Genomic DNA, 16,621 nt, shown 5'->3' with positions numbered 1-16,621 from the left:
CATCTGTTTCTCAAACTAGACAGTCTAATGTACTTGTCCTCTTGTTCAGTTGTACACCGGGGCCTCCCACCCCTCTTTTTATTCTGGTTAGAGACAGTTTGCGCTGTTCTGTGAAAGGAGTAGTACACAGCGTTGTACGAGATCTTCAGTTTCTTGGCAATTTCTCGCATGGAATAGCCTTAATTTCTCAGAACAAGAATAGACTGACGAGTTTTAGAAGAAAGATCTCTGTTTCTGGCCATTTTGAGCCTGTAATCGAACCCACAAATGCTGACGCTCCAGATACTGAACTAGTCTAAAGAAGGCCAGTTTTATTGCTTCTTTAACCAGAACAACAGTTTTCAGCTGTGCTAACATAATTGCAAAAGCGTTTTCTAATGATCAATTAGCCTTTTAAAATGATAAACTTGGATTAGCTAACACAACGTTCCATTGGAACACAGGAGTGATGGTTGCTGATAATGGGCCTCTGTACACCTATGTAGATATTCCATAAAAAATCTGCCATTTCCAACTACAATAGTCATTTACAACATTAACAATGTCTACACTGTATTTCTGATCCATTTCATGTTATTTTAATGGACAAAAAAAATTGCTTTAAGTGACCCCAAACATTTGAACGGTAGTGTGTAGGTAAATGTATTTACACCATGAAGCAAGATACAACTTGCAAGAAGGCAGTTTTAATAATAATAAGAATGAGCCACTCATTTCTAACTGTATAAGTAGATATAAAGAAAAACAATGACACAGGAGTGAGATAGTGAATAGCAAGAGATTACATAGATCTCCATCTTTAATCCAAATCTGAATCATCAGCACACAGCAGCGAGTCAGTCATCTTTGTTTTAGCTGAAATAACACACTGCTATTTGACAGATTCAAAAAACAGTTTGGTGCAATGAAACCAGATGAATAAAAAGCTTTTCTGAAAAGCACCATTCTGAATGAGCAAATTTGTAGAAGTGCTTAAATGTTATGTGATGATGATGCTGCATAAAAAAATGATATACCCATGCAAAATTCACCGTGAAATGTACAGATATCTTTATTGCAGAGAAGATAGGACTAGGAGTCATTTTAATGTTAATAAATTCATTATCTTCATTTTGTAGTCTATCCATTGATCCCTGTATTTATTGTTTGCAGTAATAACTGCTGTTTTCATATGATGTCTTAGATATGATGTATTTGTTGTTCTCTGGTCTGTAGCCTAATCATCATTGGCTACAGCAATATTTCAGAACTGCAAAACTCGTAAAATAATTATTATTCAGAGTTGTTTGATAATGTTTGGAGTGGCATAAGGAGTTTCAGGTATCTCTTTAAATCATACTGCCACAAAAAAAAAATAGAAATTAGTCAAATATAAATCATACCAAAAAACGCAGGAGAAAATACATTAAAGATAAAATAATCTTTGTGCATCCTGAAATCGTCCCGAAAAATATCTGTTCTCACCTTGGATTACGTTGTTATAAAGCCTTGCATGTTTAACGTAGTTCATAATATCAGTTCTTCAATTATTACAAATGTGCATCTCTAAACAAACTCCTGGAAAGATCCTCATAGTTCAGCATGTTCTGTCTGTTGTAGTTTCAGGGCGAACCACTGCTCCAGTAGGATAAACCCACTTGGGAGGAATCATGATGAGCCTAGCAGGGCAATGGTCGTTACAATATCACAGTAGCTTGACTGCAGTGCCAGACATGGTCTTGTCTGTACATGTCCTTCCCTGGGCTGGGTATCGAAATCCAGTTTCTCAATGGTGTTGACAGAATCACTTGAAAGAACTGGCCAGATTAAAAAAGAAAACACGATACCCAGCTTTAGTCTTTTCTTCCAGTCCTTCCACGTTCAGTCTCATACCGTTGTCACCCTCATCACCACTTCCCGGTTGGCCGTGGAGCCAAAGCGTGGGTTGTGGGGCCGTAGCTGGCTGAGGATGTGCAGGATTGTGTAGCCACAGTGGTGGTCCAGAATAGTCCTGAACCTCCGGTTCCGTCTCCCACTGCCGCCACTACCCAGGCCATGGGAGTTACTTCGTGAGCCCCGGCCCCCACCCTTACTGCTACTCAGCGGGTCCCCCAAGTCATTGGCTTTTATATAGTTCAATACTTTCCACTGCTGATTGACAGCCTGCCAACGCTTGAATATTCGGTACACTGATGAGCCCTCGTGGATTATAAGGCCTGGGAAGAGAGAGAGTTTTTTTTTACAGATATGGGCAAAGGCAAGATATCCAATGATTTTAAAGGCTTTTGCATAAAATACTCCCAGAAACTAATATGTAAGAATCAGCCAAATACTATAGCACTAGTATATATAACTGGCATTTGGCATAACCACACAGTGCAGATACAAAGCTAGTACCATCTGTTTTCAGGTTGGCAATGCACCATTTCACACAAAACAAATCTATCTACAAAGATTTACGTGTGTGTGCGTGTCTGTGCGTGTGCATGCATGCCTGCCTGCCTGCGTACATGTGTGTGCATGCCTGCCTGCCTGCATGCCTGCCTGCCTGCCTGCGTGCATGTTTGTGCATGCCTAACTGCCTGCGTGCATGTGTGTGTGTTCATGGGCCTGTGTATGAGAATTTGTGTGACTGTGCCAACGGTCCAGTTTCACATGATTCATCCCCCTCACCGATGCACACGATGTCCATGAAGCCGTACATGCCGTAGCAGATCTGGAAGAGCAGGTCCTGACGCTGCCACTTGGCCGAGGGGCTGAGGGACGACCAGATGAGCCAGGAGATGCTGGCGATGAGGAACAGGGAGCCCAGGATGATGGCAGCGATCTGGACCTTCTCAATCACCGTCAGGGAGATGGCCTGCCACTGAACAGAACAGCCACGAGGGCCAAGACAGGGACAGTAAGAAAGGGACCATATGGTGAAGTCCAGTCCTCACACCTTCATCATTGTGAGTGCCCAAGATTTGTTCTAGCAAAGTGAGTAACTGTAATGCCTAGACTGGTGCATCTGAGCAGAGCACTGCATACTCCTGATTGCGATATTGTGCATTGTTTAAATCGATGCATTAGCAGAAAACTGTGAGATAAGATCTGTGGCTACTATAAAAATATTCATTCATTTGAGATGAGAGTAGATCTTGTGCACAATGAAAATACGACTGGAGTGGATGAGACAGACCCCTAGCCCCTACCCCCTAGACACTTGTGTAGATCTGAAAGGATAGGTGTGAGCAATATGGCGAATATCATGCAGTTGGCAAGGTGTAGCTACTACCGTATTGTACCGCATGAAGTACCTAGGAGCTAGGGTCTGATTCTGGCCAGAGCGTAAGTCCCAGAGAATGAGGGGTTGGACAGGCTGAGGAGAGGTACCTGCAGTGGGTTCTTGGTGCTGATGGCCAGAACATGATACTTGAAGTAGCACAGCTCACAGCTCCAGGAGCCTCTCTCGCTGATCCAGCGGATGAGGCAGGGCTGGTGGGTGCAGCGCACAGAGCCCTTACAGCGACACGGGCTCAGCAGCTCTCCCTGCAGGAGACAGAGGGGTAGAAACAGAATTACTAGAACAGATATTCCTATTCAAGTCAATGTTCTGACGTGGCATAACATACCATAAGTTATTTCGGAATTGAAAATATTTAGAAAAAACAAACAATATTGGATTATGGATAGCCCTCAATGTCTCTCCCGAAGCTACTGGTTTGGTGTATGTCTGTCTGGCACACTCAAGAAGAGGACGATGGGTGGGTCCACACAGGTTGTGGGACCTTAACTCAACATCACAATCCTCCCACTTAATGTAGACTTTGAAACTGTCGGAAAGCAACTATGAATGACCTATTCATTATTAAATAGAGTATCTTTCTCCTCTTCCACGATTTCCACCTTAGTAAATGTTGGCTAACTTCCTTCTTAAAGTAAGTGCTGAAAACGTCAGTACTGTAGCTAAATGCCGAGGTTGGTTCGTTACTCCTCATCAATGCTAAAATGATTAATGTCTAGGAATCATTAGTGCTAAAATTATGCCTGTGAAGGAATCATTAATGCTAAAATGATTGGTGTCTAGGAATCATTAGTGCTAAAATTATGCATGTCTAGGAATCATTAGAAGTAAAATTATTGGTGTCTAGGAATCATTCGTGCTAAAATTATGAATGTCTAGGAATCATTATTGCTAAATGATTAATGTCTAGGAATCATTAGTGCTAAAATGATTCATGTCTAGGAATCATTAGTTCTCAAATGATTCATGTCTAGGAATCATTATTGCTAAATGATTCATGTCTAGGAATCATTAGTGCTAAAATTATTAATATCTAGGAATCATTAGTAGATCAATGCATGCACCCATCTTGATCATGGCTTGTTGGCCAGAACGAGCCTATTAGGACCCAGCAACATTGGCAGGGGTGCACAGAGATTTGAAGTGCAGGCAGGTGAATGGGAGGTGAGCCATTCAAACCCTACTGTTCACATAGAATGTGTCTCAAATTGGCGGTCTATTCCCTTTATAGTGCACAACTTTTGACTAGGACACATAGGACTCTGGTCAAAAGTATTGCACTATGTAGGGAATAGGTTTCCATTTGGGATGCAGAGGCAGACTCTCAGTGAACTCAATCAATACAGGCCCTACTGCAGCACCTACGGCAAACATTGCCCTTTCAACAGACTGACTCTTGAGGAATAGGGAGAATGCTGAGCATTGTAGAAACATTTAAACAGTTATGTATGTGCCTATTTACACACATCTAAAATGGCTGAAGTTAAAGGCCCAGTGCAGCCAAAATTCTGTTTTCCCTGTTTTTCCTGTTTTATATTACATTGTACAACAGCTGATAAAACTAACACTGTAAAAGTGTGAACAAATTGATCAGTGTTGTTTCATGATTGTTGAAAATACAATATACACAGGACCTTGTAATCAGCAGGTTTACAGGACCAATAACAAAAAGAGTTCAAACCTAGCCAATAACAGCTAGTTTTCAGTTTCACCCTCCACACTCAGACCACTCAGTCCTAGCAAATTTTTAGCTTGAGAAATATTTTTGAGTTGCTAAAATTTTTTGCTAATTTTAATGGAAATCTATTACAGGAAGGTAGTTCATTGCTACCCAGAAATGATTTGATATTGACATCAAATGGCTGGATTGGGCCTTAAAAGAGTAGCCTAGTCATTCCTCTGAATGCAGTTTCCTATTAATTGCTAGCAGCATCTACAGCAAACTTCCCATCTGGTGAGATGGGAAGGAAGTCAGGCTGCATCCCAAGGCTTCTCCCACTTTGCACACTTCCCATCATGGATTTAAAATCATTACAATAGTGGAATATTAGACACTACCCTCACTAATTAAGTTGGTTGGTTGTCTTGCATTTTTACATTTTAGTCATATAGCAGACACTCTTATCCAGAGCATAGATGTTCATTTGTACTGGTCCCCCGTGGGAATCAAACCCACAACCCTGGCATTTCAAATGGCATGCTCTACCAACTAAGCCACACTGGACCCACAACTTGCACAACAAACTTAATTTGTTTTTATTACTTTACACATTTATTTTGGGATCCACCCCTGTAAATGTAATTTGCCTGACGATGTGTGAGTGTTTATTTGTTTATTCGGATCCCCACTAGCTTTTGCAGAGGCAGCAGCTTTTCGTCTTGGATAAGGCGTGGAGAAGGTCTAATTTCATACAAGCACATTTTTGTCCACTTTCCCTCTCCTCAACACCTCTCCTCGATTACCTTTGACATTTTTCAAAAGGAGACGAGAGAGGACGGTAGGAGTTGACCAAATCCAATTGAGAATAGTCCCTGATGACTCATGAACATGATATTTAATAGTGCTATTAGAAACTACACTCACTGCAGAAATAATTAGATCCCAAATCCTTTTCTTTATTTCCAATCACAAATGGAGCACAGTGGCTCATTTAACCCATGTTTATTCCTCCCATAGTAACCAGGAACCATGTTTCTTGACAGGGGGACTACAATTAGACAAAACAATATTTTCCAGTTTTTAAATGCCCAGTGCAGTCAAAAATGTGATTTTCCTGTGTGATGTATATATGTCCACACTAGGAGGTTGGAATAATACTGTGAAATTGTGAAAATTATGATAATGTCCTTTTAGTGTAAGAGCTGTTTGAAAAGACCACCTGAAATTTCAGTACATGTGGAATGGTATCAATTACATCAAACGCATGGCTTCTATGTGTTTGATGCCATTCAATTTGCTCCATTCCAGCCACTATTATGTGCCATCCTTTCCGCAGCAGCCCCAACTGTCCCAGACAGTCCTAGCTACATTTTTGACAATTTTAATGGAAAAAATCACAGTAAGGTACTTCATTGTTACCCAGAAATATTTTGATATTGAGATAAAAACAGCTGTATTGTACTTTTAACATTGATTTCCCCGCTGTCTCGCTTGTTAAAAACGTGTTATTATAAGATACTTTCATTGACTAACCACATACCAATTTGAGTGGGGGAGAGGAGCTACTTGCCCGTCAGTCATGAACATTATATTAACTGAGCTGAAATGATAAAGACGTTATAATAACTGGGCTGACATTATAAAGACATTATAATAACTGGGCTGAAATGATAAAGACGTTATAATAACTGGGCTGACATTATAAAGACATTATAATAACTGGGCTGAAATGATAAAGACGTTATAATAACTGGGCTGACATGATAAAAACGTTATAATAACTGGGCTGACATTATAAAGACATTATAATAACTGGGCTGACATTATAAAGAAGTTATAATAACTGGGCTGACATTATAAAGAAGTTATAATAACTGGGCTGACATTATAAAGAAGTTATAATAACTGGGCTGACATTATAAAGAAGTTATAATAACTGGGCTGACATTATAAAGAAGTTATAATAACTGGGCTGACATGATAAAGACGTTATAATAACTGGGCTGACATTATAAAGAAGTTATAATAACTGGGCTGACATTATAAAGAAGTTATAATAACTGGGCTGACATTATAAAGAAGTTATAATAACTGGGCTGACATGATAAAGAAGTTATAATAACTGGGCTGGCATTATAAAGAAGTTATAATAACTGGGCTGACATTATAAAGAAGTTATAATAACTGGGCTGACATTATAAAGAAGTTATAATAACTGGGCTGACATTATAAAGAAGTTATAATAACTGGGCTGACATTATAAAGAAGTTATAATAACTGGGCTGACATTATAAAGAAGTTATAATAACTGGGCTGACATTATAAAGAAGTTATAATAACTGGGCTGACATGATAAAGACGTTATAATAACTGGGCTGACATTATAAAGAAGTTATAATAACTGGGCTGACATTATAAAGAAGTTATAATAACTGGGCTGACATTATAAAGAAGTTATAATAACTGGGCTGACATGATAAAGAAGTTATAATAACTGGGCTGGCATTATAAAGAAGTTATAATAACTGGGCTGACATTATAAAGAAGTTATAATAACTGGGCTGACATTATAAAGAAGTTATAATAACTGGGCTGACATGATAAAGACGTTATAATAACTGGGCTGACATTATAAAGAAGTTATAATAACTGGGCTGACATGATAAAGACATTATAATAACTGGGCTGACATAAAGATGTTATAATAACTGGGCTGACATTATAAAGACATTATAATAACTGGGCTGACATTATAAAGAAGTTATAATAACTGGGCTGACATTATAAAGAAGTTATAATAACTGGGCTGACATGATAAAGACATTATAATAACTGGGCTGACATAAAGATGTTATAATAACTGGGCTGACATTATAAAGACATTATAATAACTGGGCTGACATAAAGATGTTATAATAACTGGGCTGACATGATAAAGACATTATAATAACTGGGCTGACATGATAAAGACGTTATAATAACTGGACTGACATTATAAAGACATTATAATAACTGGGCTGACATTATAAAGAAGTTATAATAACTGGGCTGACATGATAAAGACGTTATAATAACTGGACTGACATTATAAAGACATTATAATAACTGGGCTGACATTATAAAGAAGTTATAATAACTGGGCTGACATTATAAAGAAGTTATAATAACTGGGCTGACATTTTAAAGAAGTTATAATAACTGGGCTGACATTATAAAGAAGTTATAATAACTGGGCTGACATAAAGATGTTATAATAACTGGGCTGACATTATAAAGAAGTTATAATAACTGGGCTGACATGATAAAGACGTTATAATAACTGGGCTGACATTATAAAGAAGTTATAATAACTGGGCTGACATGATAAAGACATTATAATAACTGGGCTGACATAAAGATGTTATAATAACTGGGCTGACATTATAAAGACATTATAATAACTGGGCTGACATAAAGATGTTATAATAACTGGGCTGACATTATAAAGACATTATAATAACTGGGCTGACATAAAGATGTTATAATAACTGGGCTGACATTATAAAGACATTATAATAACTGGGCTGACATAAAGATGTTATAATAACTGGGCTGACATTATAAAGAAGTTATAATAACTGGGCTGACATTTTAAAGAAGTTATAATAACTGGGCTGACATTATAAAGAAGTTATAATAACTGGGCTGACATAAAGATGTTATAATAACTGGGCTGACATTATAAAGAAGTTATAATAACTGGGCTGACATGATAAAGACGTTATAATAACTGGGCTGACATTATAAAGAAGTTATAATAACTGGGCTGACATTATAAAGAAGTTATAATAACTTGGCTGATATTATAAAGACATAATAACTGGGCTGACATTATAAAGAAGTTATAATAACTGGGCTGACATTATAAAGAAGTTATAATAACTGGGCTGACATTATAAAGAAGTTATAATAACTGGGCTGACATTATAAAGAAGTTATAATAACTGGGCTGACATTATAAAGAAGTTATAATAACTGGGCTGACATTATAAAGAAGTTATAATAACTGGGCTGACATGATAAAGACGTTATAATAACTGGGCTGACATTATAAAGAAGTTATAATAACTGGGCTGACATTATAAAGAAGTTATAATAACTGGGCTGACATTATAAAGAAGTTATAATAACTGGGCTGACATGATAAAGAAGTTATAATAACTGGGCTGGCATTATAAAGAAGTTATAATAACTGGGCTGACATTATAAAGAAGTTATAATAACTGGGCTGACATTATAAAGAAGTTATAATAACTGGGCTGACATGATAAAGACGTTATAATAACTGGGCTGACATTATAAAGAAGTTATAATAACTGGGCTGACATGATAAAGACATTATAATAACTGGGCTGACATAAAGATGTTTTAATAACTGGGCTGACATTATAAAGACATTATAATAACTGGGCTGACATTATAAAGAAGTTATAATAACTGGGCTGACATTATAAAGAAGTTATAATAACTGGGCTGACATGATAAAGACATTATAATAACTGGGCTGACATAAAGATGTTATAATAACTGGGCTGACATTATAAAGACATTATAATAACTGGGCTGACATAAAGATGTTATAATAACTGGGCTGACATGATAAAGACATTATAATAACTGGGCTGACATGATAAAGACGTTATAATAACTGGACTGACATTATAAAGACATTATAATAACTGGGCTGACATTATAAAGAAGTTATAATAACTGGGCTGACATGATAAAGACGTTATAATAACTGGACTGACATTATAAAGACATTATAATAACTGGGCTGACATTATAAAGAAGTTATAATAACTGGGCTGACATTATAAAGAAGTTATAATAACTGGGCTGACATTTTAAAGAAGTTATAATAACTGGGCTGACATTATAAAGAAGTTATAATAACTGGGCTGACATAAAGATGTTATAATAACTGGGCTGACATTATAAAGAAGTTATAATAACTGGGCTGACATGATAAAGACGTTATAATAACTGGGCTGACATTATAAAGAAGTTATAATAACTGGGCTGACATGATAAAGACATTATAATAACTGGGCTGACATAAAGATGTTATAATAACTGGGCTGACATTATAAAGACATTATAATAACTGGGCTGACATAAAGATGTTATAATAACTGGGCTGACATTATAAAGACATTATAATAACTGGGCTGACATAAAGATGTTATAATAACTGGGCTGACATTATAAAGACATTATAATAACTGGGCTGACATAAAGATGTTATAATAACTGGGCTGGCATTATAAAGAAGTTATAATAACTGAGCTGACATTTTAAAGAAGTTATAATAACTGGGCTGACATTATAAAGAAGTTATAATAACTGGGCTGACATAAAGATGTTATAATAACTGGGCTGACATTATAAAGAAGTTATAATAACTGGGCTGACATGATAAAGACGTTATAATAACTGGGCTGACATTATAAAGAAGTTATAATAACTGGGCTGACATTATAAAGAAGTTATAATAACTTGGCTGATATTATAAAGACATAATAACTGGGCTGACATTATAAAGACATTATAATAACTGGGCTGACATAAAGATGTTATAATAACTGGGCTGACATTATAAAGACATTATAATAACTGGGCTGACATTATAAAGACATTATAATAACTGGGCTGACATAAAGATGTTATAATAACTGGGCTGACATTATAAAGAAGTTATAATAACTGGGCTGACATAAAGATGTTATAATAACTGGGCTGACATAAAGAAGTTATAATAACTGGGCTGACATTATAAAGACATTATAATAACTGGGCTGACATAAAGAAGTTATAATAACTGGGCTGACATTATAAAGACATTATAATAACTGGGCTGACATAAAGATGTTATAATAACTGGGCTGACATTATAAAGACATTATAATAACTGGGCTGACATTATAAAGACATTATAATAACTGGGCTGACATAAAGATGTTATAATAACTGGGCTGACATTATAAAGACATTATAATAACTGGGCTGACATAAAGATGTTATAATAACTGGGCTGACATAAAGAAGTTATAATAACTGGGCTGACATTATAAAGACATTATAATAACTGGGCTGACATAAAGATGTTATAATAACTGGGCTGACATAAAGAAGTTATAATAACTGGGCTGACATTATAAAGACATTATAATAACTGGGCTGACATAAAGATGTTATAATAACTGGGCTGACATTATAAAGACATTATAATAACTGGGCTGACATAAAGATGTTATAATAACTGGGCTGACATTATAAAGACGTTATAATAACTGGGCTGACATTATAAAGAAGTTATAATAACTGGGCTGACATGATAAAGACATTCTAATAACTGGGCTGACATTATAAAGACATTATAATAACTGGGCTGACATGATAAAGACGTTATAATAACTGGGCTGACATTATAAAGAAGTTATAATAACTGGGCTGACATTATAAAGACATTATAATAACTGGGCTGACATGATAAAGAAGTTATAATAACTGGGCTGACATTATAAAGACATTATAATAACTGGGCTGACATGATAAAGACGTTATAATAACTGGGCTGACATTATAAAGAAGTTATAATAACTGGGCTGACATTATAAAGACATTATAATAACTGGGCTGACATGATAAAGAAGTTATAATAACTGGGCTGACATTATAAAGGCGTTATAGCAGAATATGAGGAACTGAATAAAACTTAAACAAACATTTGTTGTACAGTAAAATGTCAAGCCAGGTAAAAGTAATCCAGTATGTCGAACCACCCACCCATCCATCCTCCCACCCACACACCCAACCCATCCATCCAGGCACCCATCCAGTCTGAAGCAAATGCTGCCAGGCATTGCCCAGAGCCTTACATTTGGCTTGTATTCAAAATATAAGGCTCTGATACAGCCAATACTGAAGCTAGCTGTGTACACCAGTGAGTCAAGTGGAATGGTTGGGGATGGTGCACACATAGAAATATAATTACTGGAACGGGCATAGCCCCTCAGACCACAGAACTAGATTATATTTCTATGCCTCATACCTCATACCCCTTCACCCCTCACCCATATTGACTTGAATGGGAATTTCTACGTGAGAATGGTATTCCTTGACTACAGCTCAACGGTCAACATCATAGTTCCCTCAAAGTTCATTACTAAGCTAAGGACCCTGGGACTAAACACCTCCCTCTGCAACTGGGTCCTGGACTTCCTGACGGGCCTCACCCAGGTGGTAAAGGTAGGTAACAACACATCCGCCACGCTGATCCTCAAGACGGGAGCCCCTCAGGGGTACGTGCTCAGCCCCCTTCTGTACTCCCTGTTCACTCATCACTGCACGGCCAGGCACAACTCCAACACCATCATTAAGTTTGCCAATGACACAACAGTGGTAGGCCTGATCACCGACAACAACGAGACAGCCTATAGGGAGGAGGTCAGAGACCTGGCCGTGTGGTGCAAGGACAACAACCTCTCCCTCAACGTGATCAAGACAAAGGAGATGATTGTGGACAACAGGAATAGAAGGACCAAGCATGCCCCCATTCTCATCGGCGGGGCTGTAATGGAGCAGGTTGAGAGCTTCAAGTTCCTTGGTGGCCACATCACCACCAAACTAACATGGTCCAAACACACCAAGACAGTCGTGAAGAGGGCACGACAAAACCTATTCCCCCTCAGGAGACTGAAAAGAGTTGGCATGGGTCCTCAGATCCTCAAAAGTTTTCACAGCTGCACCATCGAGAGCATCCTGACTGGTTGCATCACTGCCTGGTATGGCAACTGCTCGGCCTCCGACCGCAAGGCACTACAGAGGGTAGTGCGTACGGCCCAGTACATCACTGGGGCTAAGCATCCTGCTATCCAGGACCTCTATACCAGGCGATTTCAGAGGAAGGCACTAAAAATTGTCAAAGACTCCAGCCACCCTAGTCATAGACTGTTCTCTCTGCTACCATAAAGCAAGCGGTACCGGAGCACCATGTCAAGGTCCAAGAGGCTTCTAAACAGCTTCTAACCCCAAGCCATAAATAAAATAAAATAAAATGTATTTATATAGCCCTTCTTACATCAGCTGATATCTCAAAGTGCTGTACAGAAACCCAGCCTAAAACCCCAAACAGCAAGCAATGCAGGTGTAGAAGCACGGTGGCTAGGAAAAACTCCCTAGAAAGGCCAAAACCTAGGAAGAAACCTAGAGAGGAACCAGGCTATGAGGGGTGGCCAGTCCTCTTCTGGCTGTGCCGGGTGGAGATTATAACAGAACATAAGACTCCTGAACATCTAATCAAATGGCTACCCAGACTATCTGACAGGGACATGACTCTGTCCCCTGTTGTGACGCACTTAAATAATGAAATAACAATTAAATGACAAAGTGGCTGGGTCTAAGAAAATAGGTCATCACTGTAAAAAATTATCTAGTTGTATCAACTAATTATTATTAACTAACTGGTTCCACAGCCTTTTTTGTTTTTGTTTACTCAACTTCGGTTACCTGAACAACAACAAAAAATAGTTGGCCCAATCTCCAACTTGAGAAAACGTAGGCAAAAATTCCGTTAACTTAAAATTAGGTGTTTGCTCAACTTGTCTCATTCACCTAGAAATGATTATTTGAGCATCTTACCTAAAAAATGCCGTGGAACACACAGTGCTTACACACACAGTGCTTTTAACATACTCCTTCCTAATATGGAGTTTGCTCTCAGAAAAGCCTCAATTCGTCTGAGCATGGACTTTCCAATGATCCTCCAAGTAATCATTAAATGGAAGTGGTGGAAAGCGGTTCTGAAAGAGAGGTTCATATCATGTCCATCTAAAGAAGATTGATGCTACTTTTAAATCACTTTTAAATGTTTTCTGAATATGTTTGTTTGCCTGTGCTTCATAGTCTATTCACTGAAGGCCCGATCAACTAGCCTGAGAACCAGACAATGTGGTCCAACTGGCCAGAGCCAGGTAACAGGTAAATGTGTCTTAAAGGCTTAAAGACGTTTTTTTCTCAATATCAAATCATTCTTGGGTAACAATATAGTACTTACTGTGATTGTTTTAAATTAAAATGGTGAAAAAGAGAGGGGGAGGGGGAAACAGAAAATGTGCTGTTATTGGCAGAGAGGTTTGGAACTCTCTTTCTTATTGGTCCATTAAGTAATTCATTGACTGGTGATGTCAACAGGCAGGCCCAAATTTCATCCCACCAAAACAGACTGAAATTTCAAGCAGTTTTTTAAAACAGCTCTTACACTAAAAGAGCATGATCATAAGTGTGGAAATAAACTGAGTGTATAAAACATTAGGAACATCTTCCTAATATTGAATTGCACCCCCCCCCTGGGTATGGACTCTACAAGGTGTTGAAGCCCATGTTGACTCCAATGCTTCCCACAGTTGTGTCAATGTTGCTGGATGTCCTTTGGGTGGTGGACATTCTTGATGCACACAGGAAACTGTTTAGCATGAAAAACCAAGCAACGTTGCAGTTCTTGACACAAACCGGTGTGCCTGGCACCTACTACAGTACATACTGTTCGAAGGCACTTAAATCTTTTTTCTTACCCATTCTTCCTCTGAATGGCACACAATCCATGTCTCAATTGTCTCAAGACTTAAAAATAATTATTTAACCTGTGTACCCCCTTCATCTACACTGATTGAAGTGGATTTAACAAGTGACATCAATAAGATATCATGGCTTTCACCTGGATTCACCTGGTCAGTCTATGTCATGGAAAGAGCAGGTGTTCTTACTGTTTTGTACCCTCAGAGTATATATAAATCACTGGGCCTTTCAATTACAGGTGTAAAAAAACGGCCTGTTCTTTTCTATTGTTTCTCATTTCTGCAACGTCCCATTGAGTGTACAGATGCTATGAATTAGCACCTACTGTATATTGTATTAACACTATGACAAACATCAAATCTTATAAAGTGATTAAGTGGTGATTTCCGTCTGTGCTCCAGTGGCACGTACACCATATATAATTATCTCAAGACCATGATTATCCAGCTCAGCCAGGCTGTACTGGTTCTGCACATCTGTTGTGTCAAGTTTTGGCTGAGGACCAAAGATTCGTTCATTGTTCTGCATGCCTATACTTTCCTTGGCTTATAGGCCCACAAACAAGCCTGCGTGCCAGTCTTTTTATGCTCTTCTGCCATTCGTTACAAGTTCATTGCCAGGCCAATTATTATTCTCGTTTACACGTGGACCGCGATAATCTACAATGTTGTATAGAGTACTACAATACAAATAATAGTTGTCAGTATTTTCTCAACCAAATCAATTTGTCAACACAGAACACACCAACTCGCAACTGGTCAAAATATAGCCAGGACATATAGGTTTAACTATAGGCCTATAGGTGCGCTAACATTCAGCACCATGTACAGCATAGGGCTATTGCCTATGGTCCAATTGAGCAGTGATGTGTTGTGGCGCGAAAAGCAGGACAACGTGAAGGCGTATGTATCTATCTCGGACAGTACCTGTTCTGGGCCCTGGAAGCAGATACGACAGCGCAGGCTGCTTGCGGTGCTGGTGAGTGATACGGTGTCCATGCCCACTTGCAGTTTGGGGTCCTTCTCCTCAAAGCCCAGGCTCCGAGGTCGAGGTTCCGTCCCGTAATACTCCTCCTCGTCATCCCGGGAGGAGCAGTCCACAAAGGGAGGCCAGCCGCAGCCGCCCATCCCTAGACCCCGCATGCTGGACCGTCTATCTGCGTCGGATCTGTCGGGCTGTCTCGAATCGTCTCGCATAAAAACCAGCACTTTCAGTTCGTTGAAAAACATTCGGATCCGATATTTGAACATTTTTGGCTACATGAATTCTTCAGAAGGGAATGAAACCTATTTGACAATAATGTGGTCTCAATCAAATACAAAATATGCCGTTGATTTAGAAATGTTATTATTGTTATTATTAATATTATTGTTGTTATTGGTATTATTATTATTATTGGTATAATTTTTTTAAGCCAATTATTGTACTACATGAACTATGGCTAATTTTCACCAATACATCTTCTGAATAACATTACCGATAAGGTTAACAAACTTGTAGGTTAGGCCTACCCTACTGTAAATGTGCTGTCAAATGGTAAGAAATAAAGGACCGCGTCTTGGTTGTTGTCTCTCTGATGGCATGTGTGTCTAAAACAATGCGGATGGGAGATTGTTCTCTTGAGAAGCTCGAGACATTCTCAATATTCATTACCGAACAACTCTGCGAATGCAGTCTAGTTAGATGTTTCCTCCACCCCTACCACCACAAATGCGTGACAGGCCTATAACGTACAATGCCAGAGTCCATTGCTTGCACTATCGATCTAAATTCTACACATCGTCAAATGCATTGCACTTGGGGTTTGCAGCAAAAATCCATGTTTTGCTACCCAAAGCAGAAGACAGCCAGAGTATGACTAGCGGAAGAGAGAGCAACATAGAGCCATAATAAAATGTAGAACGGGGTGACGTAGAGCCATAATAGAATGTAGAACGAGGTGTGAAAAACAACAACATTCCATTACCAGCCACACAGTCATATCTGAGACTGTTGTCAAGAATCATAATCCAAAAGGGTGCCGAAAGACGATGTAATGGAAGTTAGGTGAAGACGTGTGATTATATCGTCTTTTTATT

The 16,621-nt window shown here is 38.4% G+C and overlaps 1 protein-coding gene across 1 annotated transcript; it reads right to left on the bottom strand.

Annotated features, from left to right (window-relative positions):
- Positions 1 to 1,866: 1,866 nt before the first annotated feature.
- LOC120059005 (E3 ubiquitin-protein ligase MARCHF9-like) lies at positions 1,867 to 15,793 on the bottom strand. Its single transcript, XM_039007763.1, has 4 exons — positions 15,470 to 15,793; positions 3,355 to 3,510; positions 2,653 to 2,845; positions 1,867 to 2,195 (listed from the first exon to the last, which is right to left on the bottom strand). Exons 1-4 carry the CDS (start codon positions 15,791 to 15,793, stop codon positions 1,867 to 1,869), a joined length of 1,002 nt encoding a protein of 333 aa, XP_038863691.1.
- Between the last annotated feature and the right edge of the window lie 828 nt (positions 15,794 to 16,621).

Source organism: Salvelinus namaycush, chromosome 14 (assembly GCF_016432855.1).
Source record: "Salvelinus namaycush isolate Seneca chromosome 14, SaNama_1.0, whole genome shotgun sequence".
Taxonomy (NCBI): Eukaryota; Metazoa; Chordata; class Actinopteri; order Salmoniformes; family Salmonidae; genus Salvelinus; species Salvelinus namaycush.
This window is presented reverse-complemented; position numbering and strand designations above follow the sequence as displayed.

Coding starts and splice junctions, on each gene's coding strand:
- LOC120059005 (XM_039007763.1), bottom strand. CDS start 15,793: ATGTTCAAATATCGGATCCGAATGTTTTTCAACGAACTGAAAGTGCTG. Junction 3,511..15,469: donor GCTTCCAGGGCCCAGAACAG/GTACTGTCCGAG, acceptor TGTCTCCTGCAG/GGAGAGCTGCTGAGCCCGTG. Junction 2,846..3,354: donor GCACCAAGAACCCACTGCAG/GTACCTCTCCTC, acceptor TGTTCTGTTCAG/TGGCAGGCCATCTCCCTGAC.